Source organism: Xiphophorus couchianus, chromosome 5 (assembly GCF_001444195.1).
Source record: "Xiphophorus couchianus chromosome 5, X_couchianus-1.0, whole genome shotgun sequence".
NCBI classification, from domain to species: domain Eukaryota; kingdom Metazoa; phylum Chordata; class Actinopteri; order Cyprinodontiformes; family Poeciliidae; genus Xiphophorus; species Xiphophorus couchianus.
In genome coordinates, this window is record NC_040232.1 from 4,560,462 (window position 1) to 4,586,252 (window position 25,791).

General features: G+C 38.4%; 2 protein-coding genes and 1 long non-coding RNA gene across 7 annotated transcripts in view; 1 reads left to right on the forward strand and 2 right to left on the reverse strand.

Annotated features, from left to right (window-relative positions):
- inpp4b (inositol polyphosphate-4-phosphatase type II B) overlaps positions 1-25,791 on the reverse strand; it is a 198,999-nt gene that overhangs the window by 60,374 nt on the left and 112,834 nt on the right. For all 4 annotated transcript variants that reach the window (XM_028016222.1, XM_028016220.1, XM_028016223.1 and 1 more), the window contains 2 exons: positions 22,344-22,491; positions 12,560-12,690 (listed from right to left, as the gene is read on the reverse strand). In XM_028016222.1, the coding sequence (XP_027872023.1) occupies positions 12,560-12,690; positions 22,344-22,491 (279 nt within the window). The remainder of the gene's footprint in view (positions 1-12,559; positions 12,691-22,343; positions 22,492-25,791) is intronic.
- Positions 381-3,443, reverse strand: LOC114143864 (uncharacterized). Of its 2 annotated transcripts, XM_028016228.1 has the most exons (3): positions 2,940-3,443; positions 2,142-2,391; positions 381-2,031 (listed from the first exon to the last, which is right to left on the reverse strand). In XM_028016228.1, the coding sequence occupies exon 3, from the start codon at positions 1,972-1,974 to the stop codon at positions 934-936; it is 1,041 nt and encodes a 346-aa protein (XP_027872029.1). In that variant the 5' UTR covers positions 1,975-2,031; positions 2,142-2,391; positions 2,940-3,443; the 3' UTR covers positions 381-933. The 2 variants fall into 2 exon arrangements, with proteins under 2 accessions (XP_027872029.1, XP_027872028.1); XM_028016227.1 differs by lacking the exon at positions 2,940-3,443 and having other exon boundaries at positions 381-2,028; positions 2,139-2,526.
- Positions 3,349-21,494, forward strand: LOC114143865 (uncharacterized). The gene is made up of 3 exons (XR_003595339.1): positions 3,349-3,457; positions 13,804-13,808; positions 21,484-21,494. It is a non-coding gene; the product is annotated as an uncharacterized LOC114143865 (long non-coding RNA).

The window sequence follows — 25,791 nt, forward strand, 5'->3', positions numbered from 1 at the left end:
TCTTCTACTTGATATAGGCCATAACTCTCCTTTATGGAAGCTCAACCCATCTTGTTGTATCAGTGATTCTTGAGATAAGGGACAAAATGGTTTTAAAATTCTTCCACCAAAAATGTTATTTATTCCTGAAGTTATGTATTCATACATGACAAATAATGTTTTGGGAATGTAAATATGTTAAGGTGCAGGCTCCCAGCTGCAGCATTTTCTTTTAAATTACATTTTTACTGAATCTGACTGAGAAATTTGTCAACACCATCAGACAAAAATAAATTGGTATAAAATTATTTTTTAATGAACTTATGACTGATATTTTTACTCTCTGTGGTGTCTTAATTATTTTAATTATGTCCATGTTTTTTAAATTAATCATACCACAATTTAAACATTTATTTAGTCTGTATTTAATTACTCCAGTTCAATTGATACAAAAAACAATTTTGAAAGTAATCACCACAATGAACAGTGTCATTTATTAGTAAAAAACACATATGCACCAAATACATGAATTCAGACATTTCACAAACAAATGCCTATCAAGAAACAAAATAAATGTTATTTTAAACAAAATGCAACATAAACTACATCTGACAGAGTTGACGGCACATGACGGTGTTGACACAAAACTGATGGTGGTGACAAACTAGTAAGTAAAAAGAAAACACTGAACTTGAAATGACATTTAAGAAGAATTAAATGCTGAAATGTTGTAGAATGTGAAGATATGAAGAAAAAATGTGAAATAACCATATTTAGATTTCAAGGAACATCTAAATTTTTGAGAATGTACCTTTGTCACTGAAGTCATCAACCAGGACGATTTTCAATCAAAATGTAAAAGATGAATACAAACAAAAATATACACAACAGAACTTTTTGAAATATATTGTGAACTAATTCATATCTTTCTAAATCGCTTAAAAGTCAGAATATTTAATCCCCAGGCAATAGACGTGTCACATATTCTCCTTCAATAAAATCCATAACAGCTGGTGAAATGCGGTATACACCCCTGGTGCTGCTTGTGCGGACTGGTGAGGATGGTTTTCTCAGCCTAACTAGGACATCCGAAAATGGCACAAAGCAGATATCCCGACGACCTTGTTTTTGCTTGAAGCTAAGAGTTGGTCCATGAGGATGAAAAAATTCCACTTGTACATCTTCGTGCTCTTTGTCAATTTGTAAGGCTTTAGCCAGCCACCATTTTCCATCATACATCACAACAAGCCAGTCTTCACTTTGGACATCACAAGGATCTATCAGGGTTGTTGTTCCTTTAGGTGTCTTGCTCGGCTCCTTCTCCATTTCCTCCATCAGCATTTCCAGAGGATTTTGAACTTTAGCAGTGGTTGAACTTTCATGGACATCTGGGTCCTGTGTTGTGTTGCCAAAAGAGTGAATGGTGGGACTGAAGCACTTGCAAATCTGTGGCTCTCCGCAAAAACATGAAAGGAACCTACAATGGATGACATTCCCCTGAGCTAGCACTTGGTGAATGTTTCTTGTTCCTGGAATTGATTTCAGGGTTTGCAGGAGGAGAGAGTCATAAGACTGAAAATCTTCATTTGTCACAAATTGCAGCTTGACACCACTTAAGCTGTTGGACACCTTGTCAAAGAATAATTTGCCATCTATGATATCCTGACCTCTCAGCACAATACTGTCAGCACATCTCTTCACCGTCGCCCCAATGCCATCTGGAGCGCCTTTGCCATGTGATGTTGGGAAGAAATTCCATGTAGCTTTCTCAAATCCCAGACGTTGCGGGACAACACAGAGGAGAAAGAAGTTCTTCTTATTTTTATATTGTTTGCTTGGACCATCAGACCAAAAGTGGATAGTGTTTATAGCCGGATATCTGATGTGAATATCTGTGAGGATTTGATCCATATAGGTCCATATGGCTGCAGCATCCTGACGCTTTGACTCCGAGATTGTGCAGAATCCTGCTTTTTGTTGCCCAGTGTAGAACATGCCTGTGTGAAGTGTGATCTGCGGGAGATTTTGTCCATAGTGACAGGATTGTACTTCCCTTTCCCCTGCTGCCCGCTGCCTAGTGCTCCTTGGTTCTTCAAAATTTAAATCTACAGGACTCTGCGGTGGGGTATCTACACTTTTCTGGCCTTCCTTTGCTCTGTTTCTGCGTTCTCTTGCCTCCTTTTGTTTTTGCTTCCAAAGTCTTCTCTTACGTCTCTTATCTCTTTCACCCAGATTATTGATATGTTTTATTTTTCCCTCTTCCACTCTCTGTCTCCATCTTTTCCTTTCCTTTCTTAAAAACTCTTCCTTCAGCTCAGGCTGGCTATTTATTTTTTCTCTCCTTCTTTTCTGATACTCCCTGTTCCTTCTCTTGCGCTCCTCCACTGACAGCTTTTCTCTGGCCATTGTAGCCTGAAATATAGGCAATTATCATCAGTACACTGCTTGTCATGGGATAAACATACCCTTCCCTTACAAAATAAACTACATCTTATTAATTTTAAAGGACTAATAAAATTGTATTAAATTTAAACCATTAAACTTTACACGTTGCTGAAAATAATCAGAAACATTTTTAAAAAGAAATACATGATGAATGTGAAGTGCTGTCAATTATGTAAAATACAGTAAAATGAATTAACTGCACACTTAAGTGACATTTGTCAACACCATCACTAAGAGAGTCAACACCGTCAGTTAAAAAATCTGATGGAGTTGACATCTGACGGAGTTGACAAAACGCCATGCTAACTTCATTTATATGATGATATTCTGAAGGAGGCCATATTGTAGCTCATCAGTTCTTTTAAATCCTTAAAATATACTAAAATTAAGCATTTATTTAACAAAATTTCATCAAAATTTTGAAAAATGTTACTTATGGTGTTGACACTTTATGGTTGTGACAAACAACTTAGGAATAAAAAAGAAGAAAAAACAAAAGAATAATATAAGCTTACCAGAGCTGCTTATCCCCCCAAGCACAGGAAGAGAAAGGAAGTGGTCATGGGGTCCTCAGAATTTCTGGTGCCCTTCAATAATGCCTGATTTTTTTCACATTCTTTCTATGTCTGACGGTGTTGACAAAAACTGAGGACACAATTTCAATTGAATTTGAAAATACATTAAATGACTTTTAATTGCATTCATTGATAGTTATGAAGTTAGTTGTTTGAATACTTATAAAATAATATATTATGACAACTAAATATAATTATTTTAGTTCTTTTAAACTATGATAATGTATTGAGTTCTACACCAGGACAAGGGCTTTTACAGACACCATTCACCTACTACAATGTTTAAAATAAAAAAATATTCAGCAAACACCAGGAAAACATACATTGTTGTGCTCAGATGACCCAGGTTAGTTTAGTCAGATATTTAAAAAATATATATTTGGTGTATATTTTATTCAAATTTTGTACTTTATCCATGGGACCTGTTTTGTCCCTATTCTCAAGAATCACTGGTATCCGTTCTGCTCTTAAATCACTCTTGAGGCAACACATCACCATCTGTCAATCAGAGCAGGAACAGCGCAGAAACTGTTGTCATACAGTCTTAATGAGTGGATCCGTCACCCGTCTGAGATTTTCACATTGTTTGCCAGGTGGAAAGCAAATTTATTTCAATCTGTTTCTGTACAGAATCCACAGACTCACTAAAGCAGAGATGAGCTGTCTGAAAAAATAAGACCAACATCTGTTTTTTAAGGTGACAGTCATTGTCATTAATTGGTGAAAACCGTTTGTTTGCTTCTGCTGATAAAAGAATAATAGATGTAATGAATGTGGTGTGAATGTTTTACATTGTAAACAGTGGACTAACAGATTCAACCAGCCTCTAAGTGACAGAATACCCAGAGCATGTGTTTATTTGGCTCTGTGTTGGACATAATTATAATTAACTAAAACTTTCAGACATTTTCAACAAAAATCCAAAAGTCAGCTCCACAAGTGAAGGATTTGTGAAGAAGAAAAGCAAAGAATCTTTTCAATATTGTACTGTAATATGTAAAACAGTAGGTCTACAGCCAACATAAAAATATTTCATCACTGGGGTAAATAACTAGTCTTTTTATTTTCTTCAGTCTCAGTGTTCCTGTGGATTGTGCATTTGTTTCTGATTTCAGCTGAAAAATCAATTGTTAATATGGATTTTTTTTCTCTTATCTCTCATCTCTTCAATTCAGGATGTGAAGAGGTTTGGATGTACAGCTAGATATAGAAATATAGGAAAAACAAAAATAGCAAAGGAGAGGGAAGTAGAGCAGTTATGCTAGCTTGACTATGACAACCTTAACATGTAGATTTGCTGTGGAATTCAGTGTTTGAACTGCATTTAGTTAAAAAAAAACAAAAAACGACCCACACACAAACTCTCTCGGGTGTTTAAGTTAGCTAATCTACCATTACTGTGGTCAAACAATTACTTCTCAATACTCGCAAAATAAACATAAAGCTTGAACCCATAATACCGTAATGGACTGAATGTTCTGTTCTTGTGGGAAATGTTTTTTTTTTTTTTTGGTGTTGAATCCTGATACACTAATGGAGCTGTTGCCAGTCGGTCGCTATGGCAACAAAACTGTGTGTAGCGTAACAGACACAGAGAGCATTCTTCAACGATTTTTGTCCATTATGTTTTTCCTTTGCACTAAGTTATTACTTAGATCTCCAGATTTTATTTTGGTAACTGAATTGATCCAATGCAGCAGCTATGATGGCATGTAAGAAAATGTCCCTTTTGCCCTCCAGCTCTCTGTGCATGGGCAAAATTTCTGGATGTAAACAATAACATGCAGTGTGTCTATATATTTTGCTTTATTCCTGTTTTTCCCTACTAAGGGATATAATGTTTTTATTTCTTTTACACAGCCCAAAAATAAAGCAATAACTAAGAATATTTAAGATTAGATTCTCATCGGGTGGCAAAGATGTTCTCTTTATCAAGAGGAGAGGCTGGATATCTGCAGAACTGACCATCTATTAGCATCTCTCTCATCCTTTAATCTTTCCCTGCCATTTATCTGCTCTCAGTCACTTATTTGTACTTATTAAAATACTTAATAAAACAAGCTACAGCTGCATTTAAGAAACCCTCTGAGTGCCTAAGCTTAAAAAATAAAAAACAAGAACAAACTCCGTAACAATCAGTCCTTAAAAACCCCCAAAAACAAACAAAAAGAAAACAGCTGCTCACACTTGTGGTCTATCGGGTCAGTGTGCGTCTGTTTAAGCTTGTTAGGGGTTTCATCATCATCGGGGTCTTTGTGGTGCTTGGAGCACAGCAGGCTTCCCTATCCGACCCGCAGTTTCCAACATGCTGCAGACACCGAGGAGGATTGGACTCACGCTGCGTGAGCAGAGGAATCACTCTGAAAGGAGCATGAATTGGACAAGTGAGTCATGTCTGACAGCACAGCATTTTTTTCTTTTAACCAATTTATGTCTTCCAAGATTTGGTCAGCTTTCAGCCTGTAAAACAGGGAATGTCAGAGCAGCAGCTGAAACCCTCCAGGCAACAGACTGCACACCTATTCACTTAAGGTGCACAATTTCTAATACGTCTCACAGCTTTTCCAACAGAAAATATGCCTTACTGTCAGCTCCAGGCCTTAAATGCATACTATTGGTCTAATTTACCAGCAATTCTGTAAAAGATGTGAAAAAAGTCTTAGAATAAATTAATCAGTTGTTGCAGTGGCCTATTCTCTCATCTCTCCCAGAAATAATAACTGTTAACAAAATGCCAGTACTACAGCTATTGGTACTCCTAATAATCAACCTAAAATAAATGTAACTGAGACATTTAACTTATGGATTTTAACTCCTAATTATTCCTGGATAATTTGACTAGACTCAAGATTTTTTTTTTCTCAATATTCAAAAGAAAATTTAGCTTTGGAAGCTAAAATACCTCAGATTTGACATGCCGAGATTTGACATGGCGTTAGCAAAGCAGCCAATCCAGGATTAATTTTCTTGCCACTGATTAGCTGTACTCCAAAAGCAAAAATAAGGAAGACAGTGGATGTTAGCATCTGCTGTAGTGCCAAGACAGTTTCAACTGTGTGCATTAATACATATAAAGATATATTTGGTGTTTGAGCAATTAAAGCAGGCAGTTCTAAGCATTTTTGAGGACTTCAGTTATTGTCACAATTGTGGTCCATAACTTCTGCCAATACCGGGAATTCACAGTACTTTTTTATGTTCATCAAAGCTTCAAGAAACTTGAGTTAAGAATAGAATGTGACACAGTAGCTATTTATTCTAGCTACTGTCCAACAGGATGTATGAGGAGCCATATTTATCTTGTCACCTCACAAAGTGAGGTATGAGTTGATGCTAAGGGAGGTAAAAACATCTCCAGCGCTCAGTGTTGATGGCATCCTGCTCTCACCAAATCTCCAAAACACAGCTATCTACACACCAGCATGTTAGTCAGGAACTTTCTGTCTTACCATCACAGTGTAAACATGTTGATCTTTATAACTTTACTGGAATTGGTCAGATGAGACTAAAACTGAGATTTTTGTCAGTTATAATTTTAAAGGTCCTTGGAACTTTGTCAGAGCGCACGGGATTATATTAAAACAAACATGCCTACTTTTCTCAAAAGGTCTTCAGGTTGTAGAACTTTGTTTACTTATAATTTTTTTAGTTAATATTTTTCTGTTTTAGGAATAAAAAACTGCAGAAATCAAATGACTTAAACTGTCCAGCGAAATGTAGCGACCTCTGATTCATTTCATCAAATGACAATCCCCATGGATAGGTCTGACCTTCAGTTACATGTGGATAAGAGCTCATCAATTTAATATAAATGCATAAATAATCCTATTTAAGGACAGCAAATCTCAGAGCTCAGAGTCATGCCTGAAAAACTCAATTACATTAATTAAAAAGGTGGAATATGTTCTGTCCTGTGGGGGCATTTTACATTTTACATCCATTTATCAGCTTTCTTCTGGACAAATCTGGGAATTGTATGGAAATGTGGGAAAAAATGTATAAGGTTGAATTTGTCTTAATTAAATGAAGTACTTTATTAGAAAAATCTCCACAGAAATTAAAATGAATGACTGGATTAATTAACAAATTTGAAAAACCATAAAACAGACATATATTTGATGAATGACATTATTTTCCTTATTTTTGCAAACATTTATTTATTCTGATAGAAACTCCCGCACAGTCTGACCCTTCTGAGTGATTTTCAGTGATCAATAATTCATCTGCAGCAGCTTGCACTCACAACTTGTTTGGCAACGACTGTCATCCAGTTATTTCAGCGCCAGACTAGTTAAAGACGGAAAATCAGGCCAGGATTCAGCAGAATCCAGGCCAGACGAGGATCCCGTCAGGAACCATAATGACCAAAACCACAGAGTCTAACACCCACCTCCTCAGAGTCCTTCACCTTCACGTCTTATCAGGAGGGAAAAGCAAAACCCGGCAGAGACAAACATCTCATTAATGGGATAGAAGAGGATCAGTGGGAAATTAATAAGCTGTAATATTCTTAAAGCTCACATCGTGCTAAAATATGCACGGCTTGAAGGTTCGGCTGAGTGGGGACATAAATGCAGCCTGATTGGTCAGTACATGAAGCTCGTATTCATAATAACACTTTAATTAGTGATAATTTAATGAGTTTAGTGGAGCAGCAGGGCAGCTGATGTAAACCTAATATGCCTTTATTCCAGAAGCAAACAGGGGATTGAGAGCTTGAATAAGGGCAACCGCTCTTATATTCACAGCACAGCAAACTTTACTGCTGTTCAGACGCATAAGTTAATCAGCCAGTGATATTCAGAGAAGCTAAAAACATGCTTAGTGCTTCTCCACTAAATGTTGAAGCAAATCAGACGAAGATTAATTATTTGCATTTTAAATTAGAATTAATTGGACAAATTAAAATCAACATGCAAAATGTTTGGAGGAAGCACTTAACTAATGCATGCATGTTGAAAGTGTTTTGTTTTTTATTTGTTGGCTTGAACTTTTTATCTCCACTAACACTGAATTTAATCACTAAGTCAGCATGGGTTAGGTATACACTGAAACAGCTACTGCACTGTCTATTAATGCATAGACTGTAGTCAGGCAAGAGGAAGTTAAATAGGACTGAGTTTTAGATGAGACCCAGAAGTCAAGAAAAGAAACAAACCCAAATATAACTTCTAACAGTTCCTTATCTTCTCATGTATGTCAGCGTGTCTATAAATGTGTTTCTGTGGATCTAGTAGTGAAAAATGAGGAGCATTTTGTTGATTAAGCTCTGTCACATTTATTAAGTCAAATTATTGCTTTTGATGCCTCTATTTTGCATAATGTGTGTTTTAGAATGAAGGGTTAAAATTCATAGTGCTTTATGACATCATGACAGCGTACGTTAGTTTTGCCTGGATGAAAGTCTTATCCCCCCCCATACTTAATGATCACCTGATGCCAGTTTAATGTTCTAAACTCAGCAAGAAGATGAAGATATCATCTTTCTGCACTCTTGATCTAGTTCCAACAATACTTAAAATCAAATACTTCAGCCATAAGCCCCAGATCACCTCTGTAATAAACCACTCCCTACAAGTTTGCTTGGCATTATTCTTTAATTTAAAGAAGTTGTATAATTAGGCCACTTCCTCAGAAGCCTGCTGTGGAAGCTCATGTCTTGGCCAACTTCAGGTTCATTTCAAATTTCTCTTTCCAAAGTGGTGGATGAAAGTCATTGCTCATATTCATCACCATTTGAAATGTTTTCAAGAACTAAAAAAATCTGATTTTCAATTTGCCCACAGACTAGATATAAGGCTGATGAGGAGGATGAATGATTTTTTGACGACAGCAGATGCTGACTGTCCTCTACTCGCTGTGCTTGACTTGGCTTCAGGATTTGACAAAGTTGATCAGGGCATTTTTTTAAACACCAAATTGTTCTAATTCTATCTTACTTACAAAACAAACAAAAAGAAAAAACAGCATTTCTGTTGGCAATACAAAACCACTGCCTCACAGAAGGGCCAGCCCTTGGCCCCATTATTTTAAATAATATTTGCTCTTGCTTAGCAATGGAGCCTTGTTTTATTTCTATGCAGATGAAAATTCCAGTGTAATTAAAAGCAAGTTCTCAACTTTCATTTGCATTCCCACCATCACTCTGTTCATCAGCACTGAATACAAGACAGACACTCTCAGTTACTAGTGGATTCAATGTTAATGTTTCTCCCTTTCCAAATAACTTCTCACCTCAAGAACCTCAAACACACTTGAACCAAAACACGCTATGGAAGATCATACATTCTGTGAATCTCTTCATGACACACTACCCATTGATGGTTTTAAACCAAAGTTTAAAATATTTCTTCAACAGAAACAGTTTTATTAATTTATTGTAATTGTTGTAATGCTCAGTGTATTATACAAAATCCATGTGTGCCTCCAAGTGGCAAAATAATTATGACTTAAATCAGTGGTTCTCAAACTTTTTTCAGTGATGTACCCCCTTAAAAATATATTTTTAGTCAAGTACCCCCTGACACGGGCAAAACATTTTTGGAATTAAAAAGAGGTACAGTGCTGTAAAATCACTGTCTGATTTATTAAAGCCAAACAACTTATATCAGTGAACTTGACAAATACATCCATATTGCAAACATTGCATGGTTAAACAAAAAAGAAAAACAGAAGACTGTGACCATCAGGAAGGTATAAAACCAGTCAAACTGTTTTATTTTATAGGATATTGAAACTAAATACTGAATATAAAATTCAGTGCATGAACACACATTTATATTTTATCGAACTTTTTACAAAATAATTTTTCCTAAGACTTATTATGAGGAGCCTACTGATTTTTTAAAGATATTTTGAAAAGCTTCACGTACCCCCTGCAGTACCTCCACGTACCCCCAGGGGTACACGTACCCCCATTTGAGAACCACTGACCTAAATTGTTCACAAAGAAAGTCATGTTGTCAGTTTGACTTTCAATTTCAAGCATCCAGCATGCTGATGTGAGCAACATGCATTTATAAAGTAGGGTACTGGGTAATTGCTTCAATATTTGTGTCACAGCTCCAGTGGTGTAGCTGATGTTTGCAAACTAAGTTGGTCATGAAAAGTCTATGGAAGCCTTGCTGGTCCGGTGATCGATTGATTGTGTTGGCATATATTTCCTGAGAAAATAGAACAATATTTGTATAGTAGCTTGTCTTCCTACAAATGTGAAATTAAAGCCAAATACTCAATAGTGTGGCGGATGTATAGATGTTCTATTAAAATGTAAAGATATCAAACTGCCTTTCAGTTTAGTTTAGTATTTTCTTCCATACCAAAGCAAATCTCAGACTTCCGAGTTCTTTGTGTGTGAAAGCTATAAGGAATAAGTCTAAATTCATACAGAAATACAGAATAAGGTCTAAATTAGGGCTAACAGTGGACTTAATGTTGAGCCGTGTCCAAATGAGGTGTAAGTGTAGCCTTGATGTAAAATGGTGCCTCTTGCACAGCAGGAAAAGGGAAAATCACACAGTCGCATACAAATTTTATTGCTCACAACAAAACAAGTTCCTATAAAGCTCTGCAAGAGCAACCTTTGATTTAGTTTTCCAGTGACGCAAATTAGTCTATATCTATCACTGTGCTTTCAGCATCTGTTCTTTTAGATGCTTTTTGGTCCTGGCGGAACATGCTTGAGGCTAATCTGAGCCGTTATTGCTTCACATCAGATTTACAGGATCAGCAGGGGGCGGGTTGGACCTTATTACCGCTGTTTCATACAGTACCTCTTCAGTTTCTCCTGCAACACTTCACAGCAGGAGGCTATTTTCTCCACAACAGAGCCTGATTATCGCAAAGAAACCAATCCTATTGTTTCTGAGGAATACGGTGGCTTTGGAAGTGATTTATACCCTTTGAACTTTTATGCATTTTGTCATGTTACAATTACAAACTTTAAGGTATCTCTTGGAGATTTTACTTAATATACCAAAACAAACTGCCACATAATTTTAAAGTGGATGGAAAAATAAAATAGTTGGGGATAAAAAGTGTCCTGTGTTTTAGAAATTATTCCTCTTTACTTTAATACCCCCAAATATAATTTATTACAACCAACTTTTTTCAGCATTCACTTAATTTGCGTCTACTTTGCCTTTGTGCAGCATGTTTGAAGTATCAAATAAGCATACCGAATGCTGTAGTGAAGACCTCTGAGGTTTATGAGAGATTATTAATGAGAAAACAGACCGAGGAACAGAGCAGACAGGACATTTACAAGAAGTCCTGTTTGCAGTTTGTTACATGACATGTAAGGGACACAGCTGACATGTGGAAGAAGTTGCTCTGATCAGATCTCTGCTTGTGAGGATATGTTTCTTCAGCAGGGTCAGGAAATGATACTTGGGATGATGGATTAGGAACAATGCAGGGCAACTGTGGAAGGAAATGTTTTAAAGGCTGCAAAAAACTTGAGACTGGTGTGGAGGTTCATTTTCTTGTGGAACAACTCTAAACGTACAGGCAGATCTATGGAAGAATGATTTGGATCAAAGCGTGATTCTGTCAGAACGGTGCAGTCAAAGTCTAGATCAAAATCTTTAGCAAAACTTGAACAGTGGGTTTTACTGATGCTTCCTGTCCAATCTGATGGAAAATTAGCAACAGTGTGATAAAATGTGACTCTTAACAGGCAAAGCTGGTAGACACACACCCCTAACGAAGAGCTGCATTTCCATTAAAGATAAGTTTTTGTGCTAGAATGAGGTGGTTTTGATTCAACTATATCAAAATTAGCAAACTGCAATGGAAAGACTTTTTTTGAATCACACGAGTAATGTGAACAACAACCGAATGTTACCACTGGCGAAAAAGACGAAGGCGACGACAAGAAGTGGTAGGAGGATGACGTGGCGGCATGTTGTTTAATGACTTATGGCGTGAGCAAACTGTGTAATGGAAATACTGCAATTGTGAAATTGTGTTTTTTAGTAGAATATTGACAAAGTTTTATGCATATCTGTAATGGAAATGCAGGTACTGACTCGATGCAATCTACTTTTTAACCCGCTTCGAATAATTAGCTGAGCTTCCTGTATTGTTTGACAACTAAGATAAATTGGAACGTAATATGATTGAATTGAAATTATTTATTTCTGCCTCAAGACAATATTTGCTGTGAATTGGCACAAAATGAAGAAATTAAATTTAATTTAATTGAAAGTGTAGCAAAAATGCTTTTTGACGCTGTATTGAATCGCAGATCCAGATATAAACGCACGACAGACTTTTTAGATTTTTCAATAGCATGTGTATTTATTATTATGCACTACTTTGTGTTGGTCTGTCACATAAAGCCCAGTAAAATTCACTGAAGATTGTGGTTGCAACGTGATAAGTAGAAAAGTTCACACGGTCTGAATATTGTTGCAATGCATGCTACACTGATTGAAAAGGTTTGCAGTGCAGTCTGCAAAACAAACAAAAAAAACATTTATTTGTGTCTTGATAAACTGCAGTGAGCATGTGTGAAAACAGGACTGGGTGTAAGATTAAAAAAGGTTATATTTTCATACCGCTTATCTTCTCCAGTTCAGCCAAAGTCTCATGGTAAGAGCCGATGATTCCTCCGTATCGCATCACAACCTCCTTCCTCAGGTTGTCCCAGTGAGGAGAGAGCTCCCCCAATTCCTCCAGATCCTGCAACCTATAAATAACCACGGCACACATTAGGGTTTTACTACATGTAAATGTAAAATCACTAATAAATTCAGCAAATGCTGGCATACTGATACAATGTGACCCAGTTTATGTGAGAAAACAACATGCATTACAATAATGTTTTTAACTTTCCAGTCAGCACTCATGAAAGGATTCAGAATCCAGGAACAACAACGATCCAAGCTGCTCTTTGAGGAATCCGACACTCATGAACACATCGTAGTTCAGAGCCAGCTCTGCAGACATACATTCCTAAAGCTTGGCTTGTGGTGCCCACTTATCCACTCCATCCATTTCAAAGCACCTTTCATCCTGTTTAATTCTCATCCCTTTACATACTGTATTAAACAAACGAGTCAACTATTGGCTGGATCTTGTTTGCCTTTCATCAGAGTTGTGCCAAAATCACCTCTGCTCCTGCTGCAGAGAATAATTGCAGCTGTGTGCGAGTCGAGTGCGTTTCTGTGGGTGCAGGGGCTGATTTCCAACAGAAAAAGCAGCCACTTTCATTGTTTCCTCATTTGTATATGAAAAGGGAATGAGATGGACAGATATCATTCAGTCCTCCTGCAGTAAATTACAATGGCATAGAAAAAATAGAGGCTTAAAAAAGTGTTACATACTATTCAGGACAGTAATTATACCATAACCTGCCATGATTAGACGATAACGAGATCAGTGTTTACATATGGCTTTTTCTTTAACTTTATTGCCCACATGTGTAATTGCTTCTTCATGCATCTTGCTGTTACAATCAGGTATCTCTGCTTAAATGCATAATGCAGTGGATCAACCCTTGTTGTTGTGATTCAACCCCTGCAGCAATTCAGATTGCCTTTGTAGATTATCTCCACTTTTCTTTTATCCCGATGAATACGTTTGAGATTACTTTGAAGAACGAGTTAAGGTGTGATAACAACGAGGCCTGAAGCAAAAATTGAAAAATTGTCTAAAACAACACAATCAGGCCTCAGTTCCGGTCAAAAGTTTACATTAATCATCAGAGGCATAAATAACAAAAATGCTGAGCTTTTGATGTTTTATTTGAACCGTTATATTTCTAGGATTTAAAGATCATATAGCAGACAACAAGAACGAGTTAAAGTGATCCAAGTATCAGATGCAAAAGTTAGATTTTCTTGAGGCAATTTTTTAAATCTATAAGTTTAAAATTTTGCACACCGGATGAAACATATACATCTATTCAGATAAAGTTGCTAAACATGACTAGAGCTTACTTATCTCTGGTTGGTGATCATGATAAAAACTTCCAAAGGCAGTTTGGACAGACATTAGAGGGGGTGAATGTAAGAACATGAGCCTGGCTGCACATGTATGTATATTGTACTTTCTACTGGAAAAACAAATGTCCAAAACACAAAATAAGTCAACATTAATGTCAACAATGAATACATACAAAACTATTATAGAGTCTGATCAAAAAGACAAAACAAATGTGAGATAATTCATCAATTTGTTTGTCATTTTATCAAAAACTCTAAATTAAAATGTTGCAAATTGGTGGGTACTAGAAGTGCATCAACAAAGATGTAATTTTTTTCTATGAATCTGCTGAAAAAAATGGTATAAAAACAGGCATTGAGCTTGAAAGAAGCTGTAAGCAAGAGAGTGCCACATGCTGAGCGACTGTGCCAACGTTCTCTGCAGGTGGTTATGAGCGCGTTGTGCTCATTGCATTGGAAGACATAGAGCTTTTTAGCAAAGTAAGAATATTCAAGATTACAAGAAAGAAATGAGAGTAAACGCCACCAGGACATGCATATGATTATGAGTCATTTATAAGACATTTGTATAAAATGTACATGACTCAGTTTCACTATGCAGTAAATGGCACCTCTTAAGCTCTTACGAAGAGACCAGTGAGAGAAATATTAAAGTCAAATTAAATCACTGAGTAAGATCCAAACAGTGACTTAGTAAAACTAATTTGTAATGAAATTTATAAGAATATAAAATGATCTCACTACACCTTAAACATTAAATCTCTTTCTTATTCTTGGCCGACTGGAGCTCAGGAAGTCTTGGTTTCACGATTTCAATCCAGCACGTCTGTTTTTCTCCGCAAGTGAAGTTGCAGCTCAGCTATGCTACAATTCCCAGTGGTTTCAATCAAACATATTGTTTCCAGTGTATCCAATTACAGCTTGAAGTAGCCCTAAATACCAGAGGGCCACTTTAAACAATCACAGGGACAATGTGATCATGTTCTGTGATTTGAATAGCAAGTTTCAGGGCACTAGAGAATTACAATAGTTAAACCATTCAGACTATAAGTCCTGAACACTGATACTCCATTGTCAACTGAGAATGTTTTTTGTTTTTTTAATTTGAAGGATTATACAAGTACATATAAATTTTTAAAAACAAGATAATTATATAAAGCAATGGGATTGTGAATAAAGATGTATTGTCATTTTTCTAATCAGGGTACCGCTTTCCAAAAAGAGTATAATAGAGTAATAAAGTGTATGCTGCTTTATAGTAAGATGATTTTCTTCTAATCTTTCAAAGCAGTCTTGATTAATCAACTCTTCAAGCATTTTTGAAGAACTTTTTAAAAGTTTTCTTTACACTTTGGTTACTTTTTGTTGCATTTCAGTCCAGTTCCTGCCCATTTTCAGAAACGAGGCATAAAAGGCCCTATACGCTTACAAAGACAAGCAAGTTTATACATGAAAATCCTAAGTTCTTAAATAGATAAATAATAAATAATTTCTACCTGGAGGAAGTAGGAAGCAGAACTTCTTTGAGAGAAACAATCACACAGGATGACACCGGGTCTGTCAGGGTCTGCATTTTGTTTCCGTTTTATTTTGGGTTTTTTTTGGTTTGAGTTTTTTTTTCCTGCCGTTGGGACTGGCATTCCTCATGACATCCACCAGAGGTCGCCAACAGACAGAGCCCCTGGAAGGCTGCTGAGTTCAACCCGTTTACACACCTGTAGCTTGTTTTGGAGGGCGTGGATTATGGATTTAAGCAGCAGCTCCTCTCCGTCTCATCGCCTGAGTGTTTGCTTACTTCGGTAACAACTCGTTCCAGAACTAGGCTCTCTGTGATCTGTTCCGCTCTAACCCTTTGTTGTCTTCCTCGTCAGATATCCTGCTGTTCTCTCGCGGTTCTGGCGAAGAGCAGTCCTCCCCGAGTTCAGTGTGCGCCTGTGCTCCCCTCGTTGTGGATTCCCTACCTCCTGTGTCCTCCCTCGACGCTGTCGGTGCTACCGGTCAGAAGCCACCCCTCGTGTGTCCACCCTTTCCTCTCGTCGATCCCTCTCTGGTGGAACCCCCCTCATTCCAAGTAAGACAGACTCTGGAATATTCCCGAAGGATTTTCTCCTCACTGCTCTGACCCTGCTTCTCCTGTTGGTAGCAAGACGACCCGGTCATCAGCACCAGGAGTCGCGTCCTGACCCCTCCCCTGACTTCAATAAACTGATTATTGTGCACTTAATCGTTCTCTCTGATTGTGTTCTTGCATGTGGGTTCGTAAAGTAAAACTCAACATGACAGGGTCAAAATCCAAGCAGAAAAAAAAGTGGATAGCAATACACATTTCACAAGGGTGGAAAACCGAAGGCCAAAAGATGCTTTCTTTGGACTGTTTGGCGCACAAAGAGAGAGACAGAAGCCTCACCACTGAAGTCTGTAGAAAACCCGCCTACACAGACCAGGACCCACATTCAAATTTCACCGAAAATAAACTGTCATCAGAAAACTGCAGGTCCTCTCAAGGACAGAAGAGAAGGACAAGCAACACAAACATTCCCAACTGGGCTTATCTGAAGAAAACACTCAAATCAGACCAAGAAAGAATAAAAGCAACTTAGCAATGAATCAGTCTTCAAGTGGATCTGTAGCCTGTTTGAGTTTGTTTATCCTGAAACTACAATGGGGATATTTGTTGTGTTCATCTTGAATGCGGTGCTGTTCGTATAAATCAAATCCACTGATGTTTCTCCTCTGTACTTCCTGTAGCTGAGTTGCTGAGAGTTTGCAACAAAGAAAGGGAAAAAGTATGATTTTTAGAACTGATGATTTTGCTGCAGCATCTTCACTCCATGCCAAAGGTAAACTCAAACTTTGTGTAACTGGAAAAAGTTTAAATGTAATTCATGAATGCATGAGTTTGCTGCTAATAAACCAGCAAAAACATCAGATATTTTCTGAGTTGTTACACTTTGAAACAAAAATAAATAGAATATTGACTAATTTCTTCCATACTTAAAATATGTTATTGATCTAAATTCCTCTGGGTTGTGGCTTTTGTGTTGTAAACCATTCTAACATATAAGCCCTAAAACAATACTTTACCAGAGGATTTATTTCCCCTGCTTCCCTAGATGGCTGAAAGTGGTATTTTATTTCAAGAAGAGCTATTGGCTGCAAACCTGGCATACACTAGCTCAGTGGTCCCCAACCTTTTTATTACCGCGGACCGGTCAAGACTTGGCAATTCTGCTGCAGGGGACAAGGGGAGAAACCGTCAGATAATGCTTCTGCATGTTGGTGTACCCACTAAAGCCTTTTTTTCTGTTTGTTTATTTTGCCCCGATTTTCCCTTTACGACAATCTTACAATGCCCTGCAGTGTGTGGTGTGTTACTTGGTGGTGTCTTGAATATGTCCAATCTAAAATCAGGCATATTCAACATTGTCTTGGTCCGATTATCGCAGCCTGTGTGTTTTCCCTGACTGGGAGCGAGAACACAGCCTGTTGAATGTGACAGGTAGCCAATCAGAAAGCGCGGTGACGTAAGAATGGAGGGGAATCCCAAACAGTTGACATGACAACTGAGAGTCCGGTGGACATCGGAGGTGATATGTGGAAATGTTTATTACTATGTGTAAAGGTCATTTTTATATATGTGGTTATGTTAATTCAGTTAAAAATGTTAACTACAAAGAAACATAACTCACCTCCAAATCACAGTGCAGCAAATAGAGCGGCTGCTCCCGGCGTCTTTTCTTTTTGTTACGTCTTTTATCGCTTAAAATGAGTCCACAAACTATCACTGCTGCTTCTACATAGTCATCCGTGTTTGATTATTCTACGTATGGTATGTTGGGGGTTTTACTAGATTTTCTTCAGGAATCGAATGTTCAGGAGTGAAATCGGTTCTGGTGTGTTGCTCCTGCCGTGTGGCTGGACACACGAACCGATCAAACCTGTTGGACTTTTATCGGCTCTGTGGTCACAGAGGTTTGGAAAATTGGCCGACAATCCTTAAATCGTGCCATGTGAACCAGACCTAAAACTCACAAGCTCTACTCCTCTCGTCTTGACCACTGCCCTAACGCTCTCTGACTCTGGTCGCTATGGTAAAGTTTACATATCCCTTTAAAATAAGACACAGATGCGCCACAAAAACGAACAATTTACTTTTGTGAAAATTTTAACTCAGGATAACGACTAATGGGAGCCCTGAGCTTGTTTCTCTGCAACGAGACGGTACCATCTGGAGTGATGAGAGACCGCATGTCATGCAGAGCTTGGAATGTGGGAATCACCTACCGGGATAAATCCATTCTCCTGTCTCTTCTCTGGGCCTTTTCCCTTCGCAAAGAAACTTTCCAAAGAATCTGATCTGTTTCTAACTCATTTTGCTGCTTGTGGGCTCAATGTTGGCGCGCAAGACGTAACCGAGAGAATCCAGTTAAAGGATTTTCAAAATAAAAGACCATTCAGACTCAAATAATACATAAAACAGAAATATTTAATTACTTCTTGCGCGGCCCAGTACCAATCGGTCCATGGACCGGTACCGGTCCGCGGCCCGGGGATTGGGGACCACTGCATTAGATGGTCAGTTGAGGGATGATGATGGATATTTCAGCTCAAAACTGTGAATAAAGGCCACAAGCATCACAAAGAAAAATAAACTAACCAGAAAATCGAACACTGGTGAACCAAGGACGGATCATGGGTGACCAAGGTCCCTGCTGATGATGTTAATTCTGGTTCTGATTAAAAGGTCTCTGGATACACAGCATGAGCCCGTCCTCACTCCTGTTTACCATCGACAAAAGGACTGTGAGGATCAGAACCGGACCACAGAGCAAAGGGTTAGCCCATCAGCGAAGCTTTTCAAGCCTAAAATAGCCTCTCAGTGTTAAACATGTTGCAGCGGTGCAGACGTCCCCAACGCTAATGTTAGCGTACACAGTCCACATTTCTGAAGAAGTTCCATGAATGACCACGAGTTTCTGAAACTCCTGAAAGCTGAATGCGCATAACAGCACTTTGAACCAGTCTGAATGTTAAATAACTCTGTTTTTGGGCTCATGTTCATTCATTCAATAATTTAGCAGCAAAAAGGATTTCTGAGTTGCTTATTTCGCTTTTTTATGGTTTTTGATTAAAATTTCGAATCCACTAATACTAAACATTATCTTCAAAGATATTGTCAATAACGTGTTGTGAAAATTAAGTAAATTTCTTTGGTTTTTCAAAAATCACTGGAGTCAAATATTTTCATGTTCCTCCTGATTAACATTAAATATCTTCAAAACTAAACATTTTTTCTTCAGCCTCTTCTGGATTTACCAACAAACCATCAGAACCTCACACACAGAGGCCGAGAGGAAACAAATGTAAAGATCCCTCACTTCAACCCTGAACATGCTAATTGACATCAGATGGAGAGGAATGATCTCTTCCCCTGTTAATGACAAAACAGGCAGCTGTTAATAGACGAGGGTTAATCTACTGTACACCCACACACTTCAACGCAGCACGTATCCATTATCTTCACTCACACAGACAAAAACATGCGCACAGAGAGTCAAAGCAGCAGGATAAAGAAAATGTCTAAGTTCAAACCCTCAGATTGGAACACAAGTTTAAGACATCAAAGTCAACAAACAGAAGAAGGAAAATCGAGATTATCTGGGAAAGTGACGATGCCCCCCACCATCTGAAGCACAAACTGAATGATTAAAAACCCTGCACTGGCACCGCTGTGAACTCTGACAGAATGGAGGCTAAATGGAGAGGCACTGAGGAGAAAAAAAGACAACGTTAAAAGAGGATTACAGGAGCCGTGCCTAAACAACCAAGCTGGGGATGAAGCTAACACGCTTATAAATAAGCAAAGATCTTATAGGAAAGATTCCAACGTGCTTCCAGTTGCTTCACACAGATACTACACATAGGTTTCATAATTGTCAGCTATATGCCTTAAGTGATGCATTTTCATAGCAGATCAGTGTGGTCATGGCTGAGAGGCTGTTTGTTTGTGTTGGAGGGAGTGACTTTTCCTGCAAATGTGTCCTTGAGCATGTGAGTAAACCTTTCACAATGATTACAGCTCAAAACCTCCTCCTGCCAAACTCCACTGGATCCCTGCGTCTCCTGTACCGACTGCTTGCATTAGAGCATAAAGAATTAATGTAAAAGATGTGTCTGTGTGTATACGTTCTCCGCTGTGTTATGTGGGGAAACGGGTTGCCAGGGACAACAGGCCCCGGTTGCAGAACGATCCATCTCGACAAACACCGCTGAAGCCTCGGGGAAGTGGATCTTTGATGTGCTCTGTAACGCACACTTGGAGGCTTGTGAAGAGTGATCCGTTTGTCATTCAAACATAATTCTGACTCAGTTTAGCTGGACTGAAACTGCATTAAGCACGCATGGACTTGTCCTGTGCATTCAGCCCAGCTGTTGGTTGAGAGTTAAAACCCACAACCTAAAGGCAGGGAAGACGTTTCCCCATCAGGAGGCTGCTGCAGGTGCCGTGCCTGGGAATTAGTTTGGTGATCAGATGCTGCAGTCAAAGAGGAACCAAGATATGAAGATAACAGCAGCACAGCGCTGTCATTCTCCATTCTGACCTACATTTGTCCCTTTTGCACTAATCTTCTCTCTTTATGTTTAAACCGATGAATTCTAATAAGTTCTGAGCACAGGTTTAGACATGCACTTATTGTTTTGCAGGTTTTTATACAGACTCCTGCTGCAGAAAAAAATGCTATTTTATGAGTCACATAAATGAAACAAGTCGAAAGCATCAAATAATCTTAGCTTATGTTTTCAAATCTGAATAAGACAATTATTCAGAGTAGGTAAAGAGCAGCTCCTACAACAACTTAAATCCAACATTTACTGGGAAGTGCTTAAAAAAAGAGCGACTTCCTATATTTTAGGAACAAGAAGGTGAGTCATGATCAAAACATGAATATTTGACCTCTTCAACTTCCCATTTTGCATCTTTCAGAGATCATTATATGTGCTAGACCAGGGGTCTGCAACCTTTACAACCCAAAACGCCTTTTTTCCCTCTCAGTTCAACTAAACCTTGTTTAGAGCTGCCAGTGTTACCAGAACTCTTAAGAAAAGACCATTTTTAATAAGCATCTAAAATAGAAAATATGTTGTCATTTTTAAAAGGCCAGTATTTTATTTTTAGTTTTAAGCATTAACATAAAAAAATACATATAAAGTTTTTATATGCTGTTTAACAGTTGTTATTTTTTTCATCCAGTAGGCTCAGTTTGATTAGGGACCAAAATGGCAACATTTGTTGAATTTTCAGTTCACTTTCACACTGCACCGTGTCAAACAATCCAAACTCTTTGATCAACCTGTCCACCTCTTCGCCTGTGGTGGATCAAGAACCACCAAAAAAATGACATAAAAACCTCAGAAGAAGACACTGAGCACAACTTCCGTCTTTGCAAAATGTACACAAAAATGGAGTAGCATTAGCTGTGGTAGGTTTTCTCTTTTGTCTCTGGCAAAACACCACAAGCAATTTCTCCCACTAGCTCTATACTCTCATGTTTGTTTAGGTTGCATTTACCCAGAAAACCCTCCAATATAGTCCACTTCCTGCTTTTGGAGTGCTCAGCATTCATACATGCATCTGAACTGCATCAGAGTTCACTTTGAAACCAAAGTTTGTAGGCGGACCAGAGTTTGCTTTTTCGGTCGTTTGAGTTTGATTTTGCATTCACATCTCTCCTAACAAACCAGACTTTAGTTAGACTACAGTTTAACTGATGCGGACTGATGTGAATGCATCCATAGTTGCACCCATGGGGGAAGACTTGTGAGCTGATTGTTAATCAAATGACACACCACACCATGCATTTTTGCCTTTGGTCCAGCAGCCTGCTGGCCTCATTGATCACCTGTCATTGCTACACCTTGTTAAGGTGCCTTACCCATTCAGGCGTTTGTCGCAACCCAACCTGGCAGCAAGGCTGACTTTGACTTCACTTTCGCGGCTCAATTTTTACAGAAATCACATAAAAAGGCCAGAACGTTTCCAATTTTCAGCTGCAAGTGTTTTCTAAAAGTGGCTATTGTGGTTCATTGGTTTCTCCGGTTCCTGAGCTAGATCACTCCCCATGACTTCTATCATTACCCGCCTTGCAGTGGACTCTGCTGAAGATCTTTTATTGACTCCATCTGGCTGCCTCTTTGTTGTGCAATTGAGGCAAACTGTAAAGCTTTGGCTCCATTCCACTTATATGTCCAGCAAAATTATAGGCTGCAAGTTATAAAAATAGCTTTAAATATTGTTCAAAATGAAAGGAATAGAAGAGGATTCCTCAGACGAACAAACAGGTTTAACAGGAGATTTTGCCGTGGCATTTAAAGGCTCAACAATCGGTCGGCATACCTGCTCCTGTCCTCCTGGATGTAGAGCGACAGCAGCTGTTTGGGGATGGTGAACGACAGAGTGCACTCCTCCATTTGTTCCCGCACCAGCATCCACTTGCTGTCCACTGTCTGAAATCTGTACACCTTGCATACCGGGTTCCTGAACACTGTGAAGGAGCAGAGAGCAAATGAATAGAGATGCATCTGACACAGCACAAAATAAAACACATTCTTGCCAATGGAAATCCTTGGGATAATCCCTCGAAAATTTAGCAAAGTCGAATAGGAAATCTAAACCAACAACGGCAGCTGCCACCCTCAAGGACACAGCAGAGCGGGAAGACATCAGAAGTCTTTAAAAGTCACAGGAGGTATGAAGCACAAATTAAATTCTATAATCAATAGCTGTGTCTGCCAAAGATAAGACATTTCTCATCTTCCGAGCTCCACTTCCTCTCTCTCTTCTTCAATGTCAGCACAGAAAATACACAACCCTCGTGTTGTTAATCTTTGCCCCCGAATCTCCTCTGTTTCCATTTTAATTGCTTATTTATTGTATGACACCAAGTCACAGGCTGTACAATCATTTTGAAGTTTTGGATGCTAACCCCGCCACCTGATTCACATTCTGCACCATCTTCCTCCTTTCTGCAGAGTTTCTAATAGCAGCAATCGAGAGGCTGAAAACGAAAAACAGCCCTAATGCTCTTATCTGCATGCTTGCAGCAGAAGGCGAGAAAGCTGTCAGCCTTAAACAGTGTTTACTGCTCCTTCTTCCTTTATCTGAAAAAAAAAAGTTGCTCAATAAGACGGAGCCGGAGCACCCGAGGTGAAACGTTGACAACTTTGTGTCACGATGGTCAAACATGCGTGGCAGGAAGATGTTTTTGCTTTCATTTAAAACTGGGATCCATACTTCTGGAGCAAATGACAACACAGAAAATGGTGCCGTACACAACAAACTCCTCATTCAGAAAACTGACAAAGTTCGACTCAAAACTGTGATTTATTTCCACAGCTGTGTGTCATGCAGCGCCTGTCCCATTAATCCTGCTACCTCTGCGTGATGTGCTGTTGAGTGTTAAAGTGGCTCTCGCTCCTGCTGTATAGTTGTTTCTAAGAATGCCTGTAAAAACATTTCTAAAGGTGCTAAACTTTTACAGCGCGCCTTCTAAATTGTCGTCAGCTAAATGGGTTAACTTTATTCACGCTCTCGGTGCCAATAGATCCAAGGAGATGCATCACAGTATGAGTTCATTGAAAATTTTCATGGGGGTGGCCAGGCTCGAACCGTTGCTAACTCAGGGGAGGATAACGGCTGTAAATCTATCCAAACTATAAAATTATCCTCTCATTGAGACTTGGTCATAGCAGGATATGACATAAAGAAAGAGTCATGATCCGATGGTGGTTGGACTTTAGTCTTATCTTTGTTTCCTGTTTTGATCTCTTCCTGTTTATTAACTTAGATGTGGTCTTCAGTTCTCTCTGTGTTTTTCTTATCAGTTTATCATTATTTGAGTATTAGATCTAGGTTTCTTAGATTAGCGTTCCTTTCTGTTTACTGTTCCTGTTAGTTTCAGTTTTTTTTCCCTTTATTACCTGGTTTCCCAGAGTCTCAGCTTTGTTCATTTTTCTCTCTTCCTCAGCCTGCTAGCTTGCCTATCTTTCCATCTTTTTCACATCTCCTAATCTCACTTTGGTTGCTATCTTCACCCAGATCCCTCTACTTAATTGGTCCCTCTGGTTTTTATGCCACTCTTTTCTATTCCTCAGTGTATTCAAAGGTGACCCATTATGCATTCTTGTACAGGTTAGGATAGGTCTATAGACAACACAAATATGTTCATGACATTTTTACACAATGTCATTCTTAGATAATGAGATCTTAGTCTGTCTAAGTTGCTGGCAGCTGCGCCCCCCAACTCACCATTTACACACACACATGAAAATGGCTGCAAACAGATGCACAATTATACAACCATACATCTTTTAAAAGCAGAAGTGGAGCCTCCTGCACAACCAGCAAGAACGGGCTGGGTTTTGCTGAGGTTGCTAGGTGATGGGCAGTGCTTGCTGCCATTACATTTCAGAGGTTTTTGAAAGGGCTCATTTTCGAGACACCAAGGACCATTAACCTATTGCCAAGAACTGACTGTGTGTTAAGAATTACTGGTTTGTAGTGTTTTTCTGCCGGTTCCTCTCTCAGATTTTCCCTGAGTTTTGTTATATTGTTGCTTCCGTTATCTCTACCTGCCAAAAGTTTTCCTATTTAGCATTCTAATATGCACTTAATGTTCAAACATGTTCAAACATGTATAACTTTTCATTTCACATCACAATTATGAACTACTTTGTGCTGGTCTGTCGCATGAAATCCCAGTAAAATACACAGACATTTGTGGCTGTACCGTGACAGAAGGTGAAAAAGTTCAGGGGGTGTGAATATTTTACCCACTGCATGAGCCCAATAGATGAATCCAATTAAAAGTCAGACTTTTATCAGAAGGTTAGGAGGACACAAAAACTAGACGGTCTAGAGAATGTTGGTGTTATGAAAACCTGCACACACTTTAATTAGACGGCAGATTTTTTCACAGCAGCTGGTGACACAAACTGTTGCTTTAAAATACAAACAATCTTATGTCAGGTCAACCAATTATAAGCAACTTTGATCCTCTTTTTAGGAAGCCAGCCGCTCATTCTGGGAGTGTTTCTGGAGATAGAGAAGTTTGTTTCTCTCTCATAATCAGGCAAGACCTGCTCTAAAGTTTACAAAGTGCAGAACTGGGAAGATGTGGGTGAGAAGTGAAACTTTGCTAGTGACAGAGAAACCTATTCAGACAGAATGTGTGTATGTGTGTGTGCCTATGGTTTCTTATATAGACAGGGATGTAATGTAGTATATTCTATGGAAAATGTAAAGCATAAACAAAGAAACAAAGGGTTTTATTCCTTACTGCAGCGTTAGAAATCACTAACTGATATCGTTGATTCAGGCATGAAAGGACAGCAAAGGGTTTTTACAAAGTGAAATTCTGTGAAATTCAGATCAATTTTCAACCTGGAGAACACATCTTTACGAAGATCCTCAAATTAAAGAAATTCTCCAAAGAAAGTCAAGAATAAAGTTCTTAAGAGCTGTTCCACTTCCAAAAATAGATTTCTGTCATCTTTACATCTCTTTTATGTTATATGATTATCTACACTGCTTTGCTGAAGTGTTAACAGGCCTTGATCTTTTCAGATGTTTGGCAGATAACATCAGTGAAATGCATATATATTTTTTAGATATCCAGGCATAACAGTGCAGACATATTCAACTGTTTGTCCTTTTCATTGCAATTTCACAAATTCATCAGTTGCATTGCATGGAGAGAATCAACTTTGAAGTTTGACTAAAAATTCCCTGATTGATTAAGACCTCCTATAAAATTCAGATTTGTGGAGAATGTGACTATCTCTTA

Bases quoted from the DNA above. Each gene is read 5' to 3' on its own strand.
- LOC114143864 (XM_028016228.1), bottom strand. From the start codon at position 1,974: ATGTTCTACACTGGGCAACAAAAAGCAGGATTCTGCACAATCTCGGAG.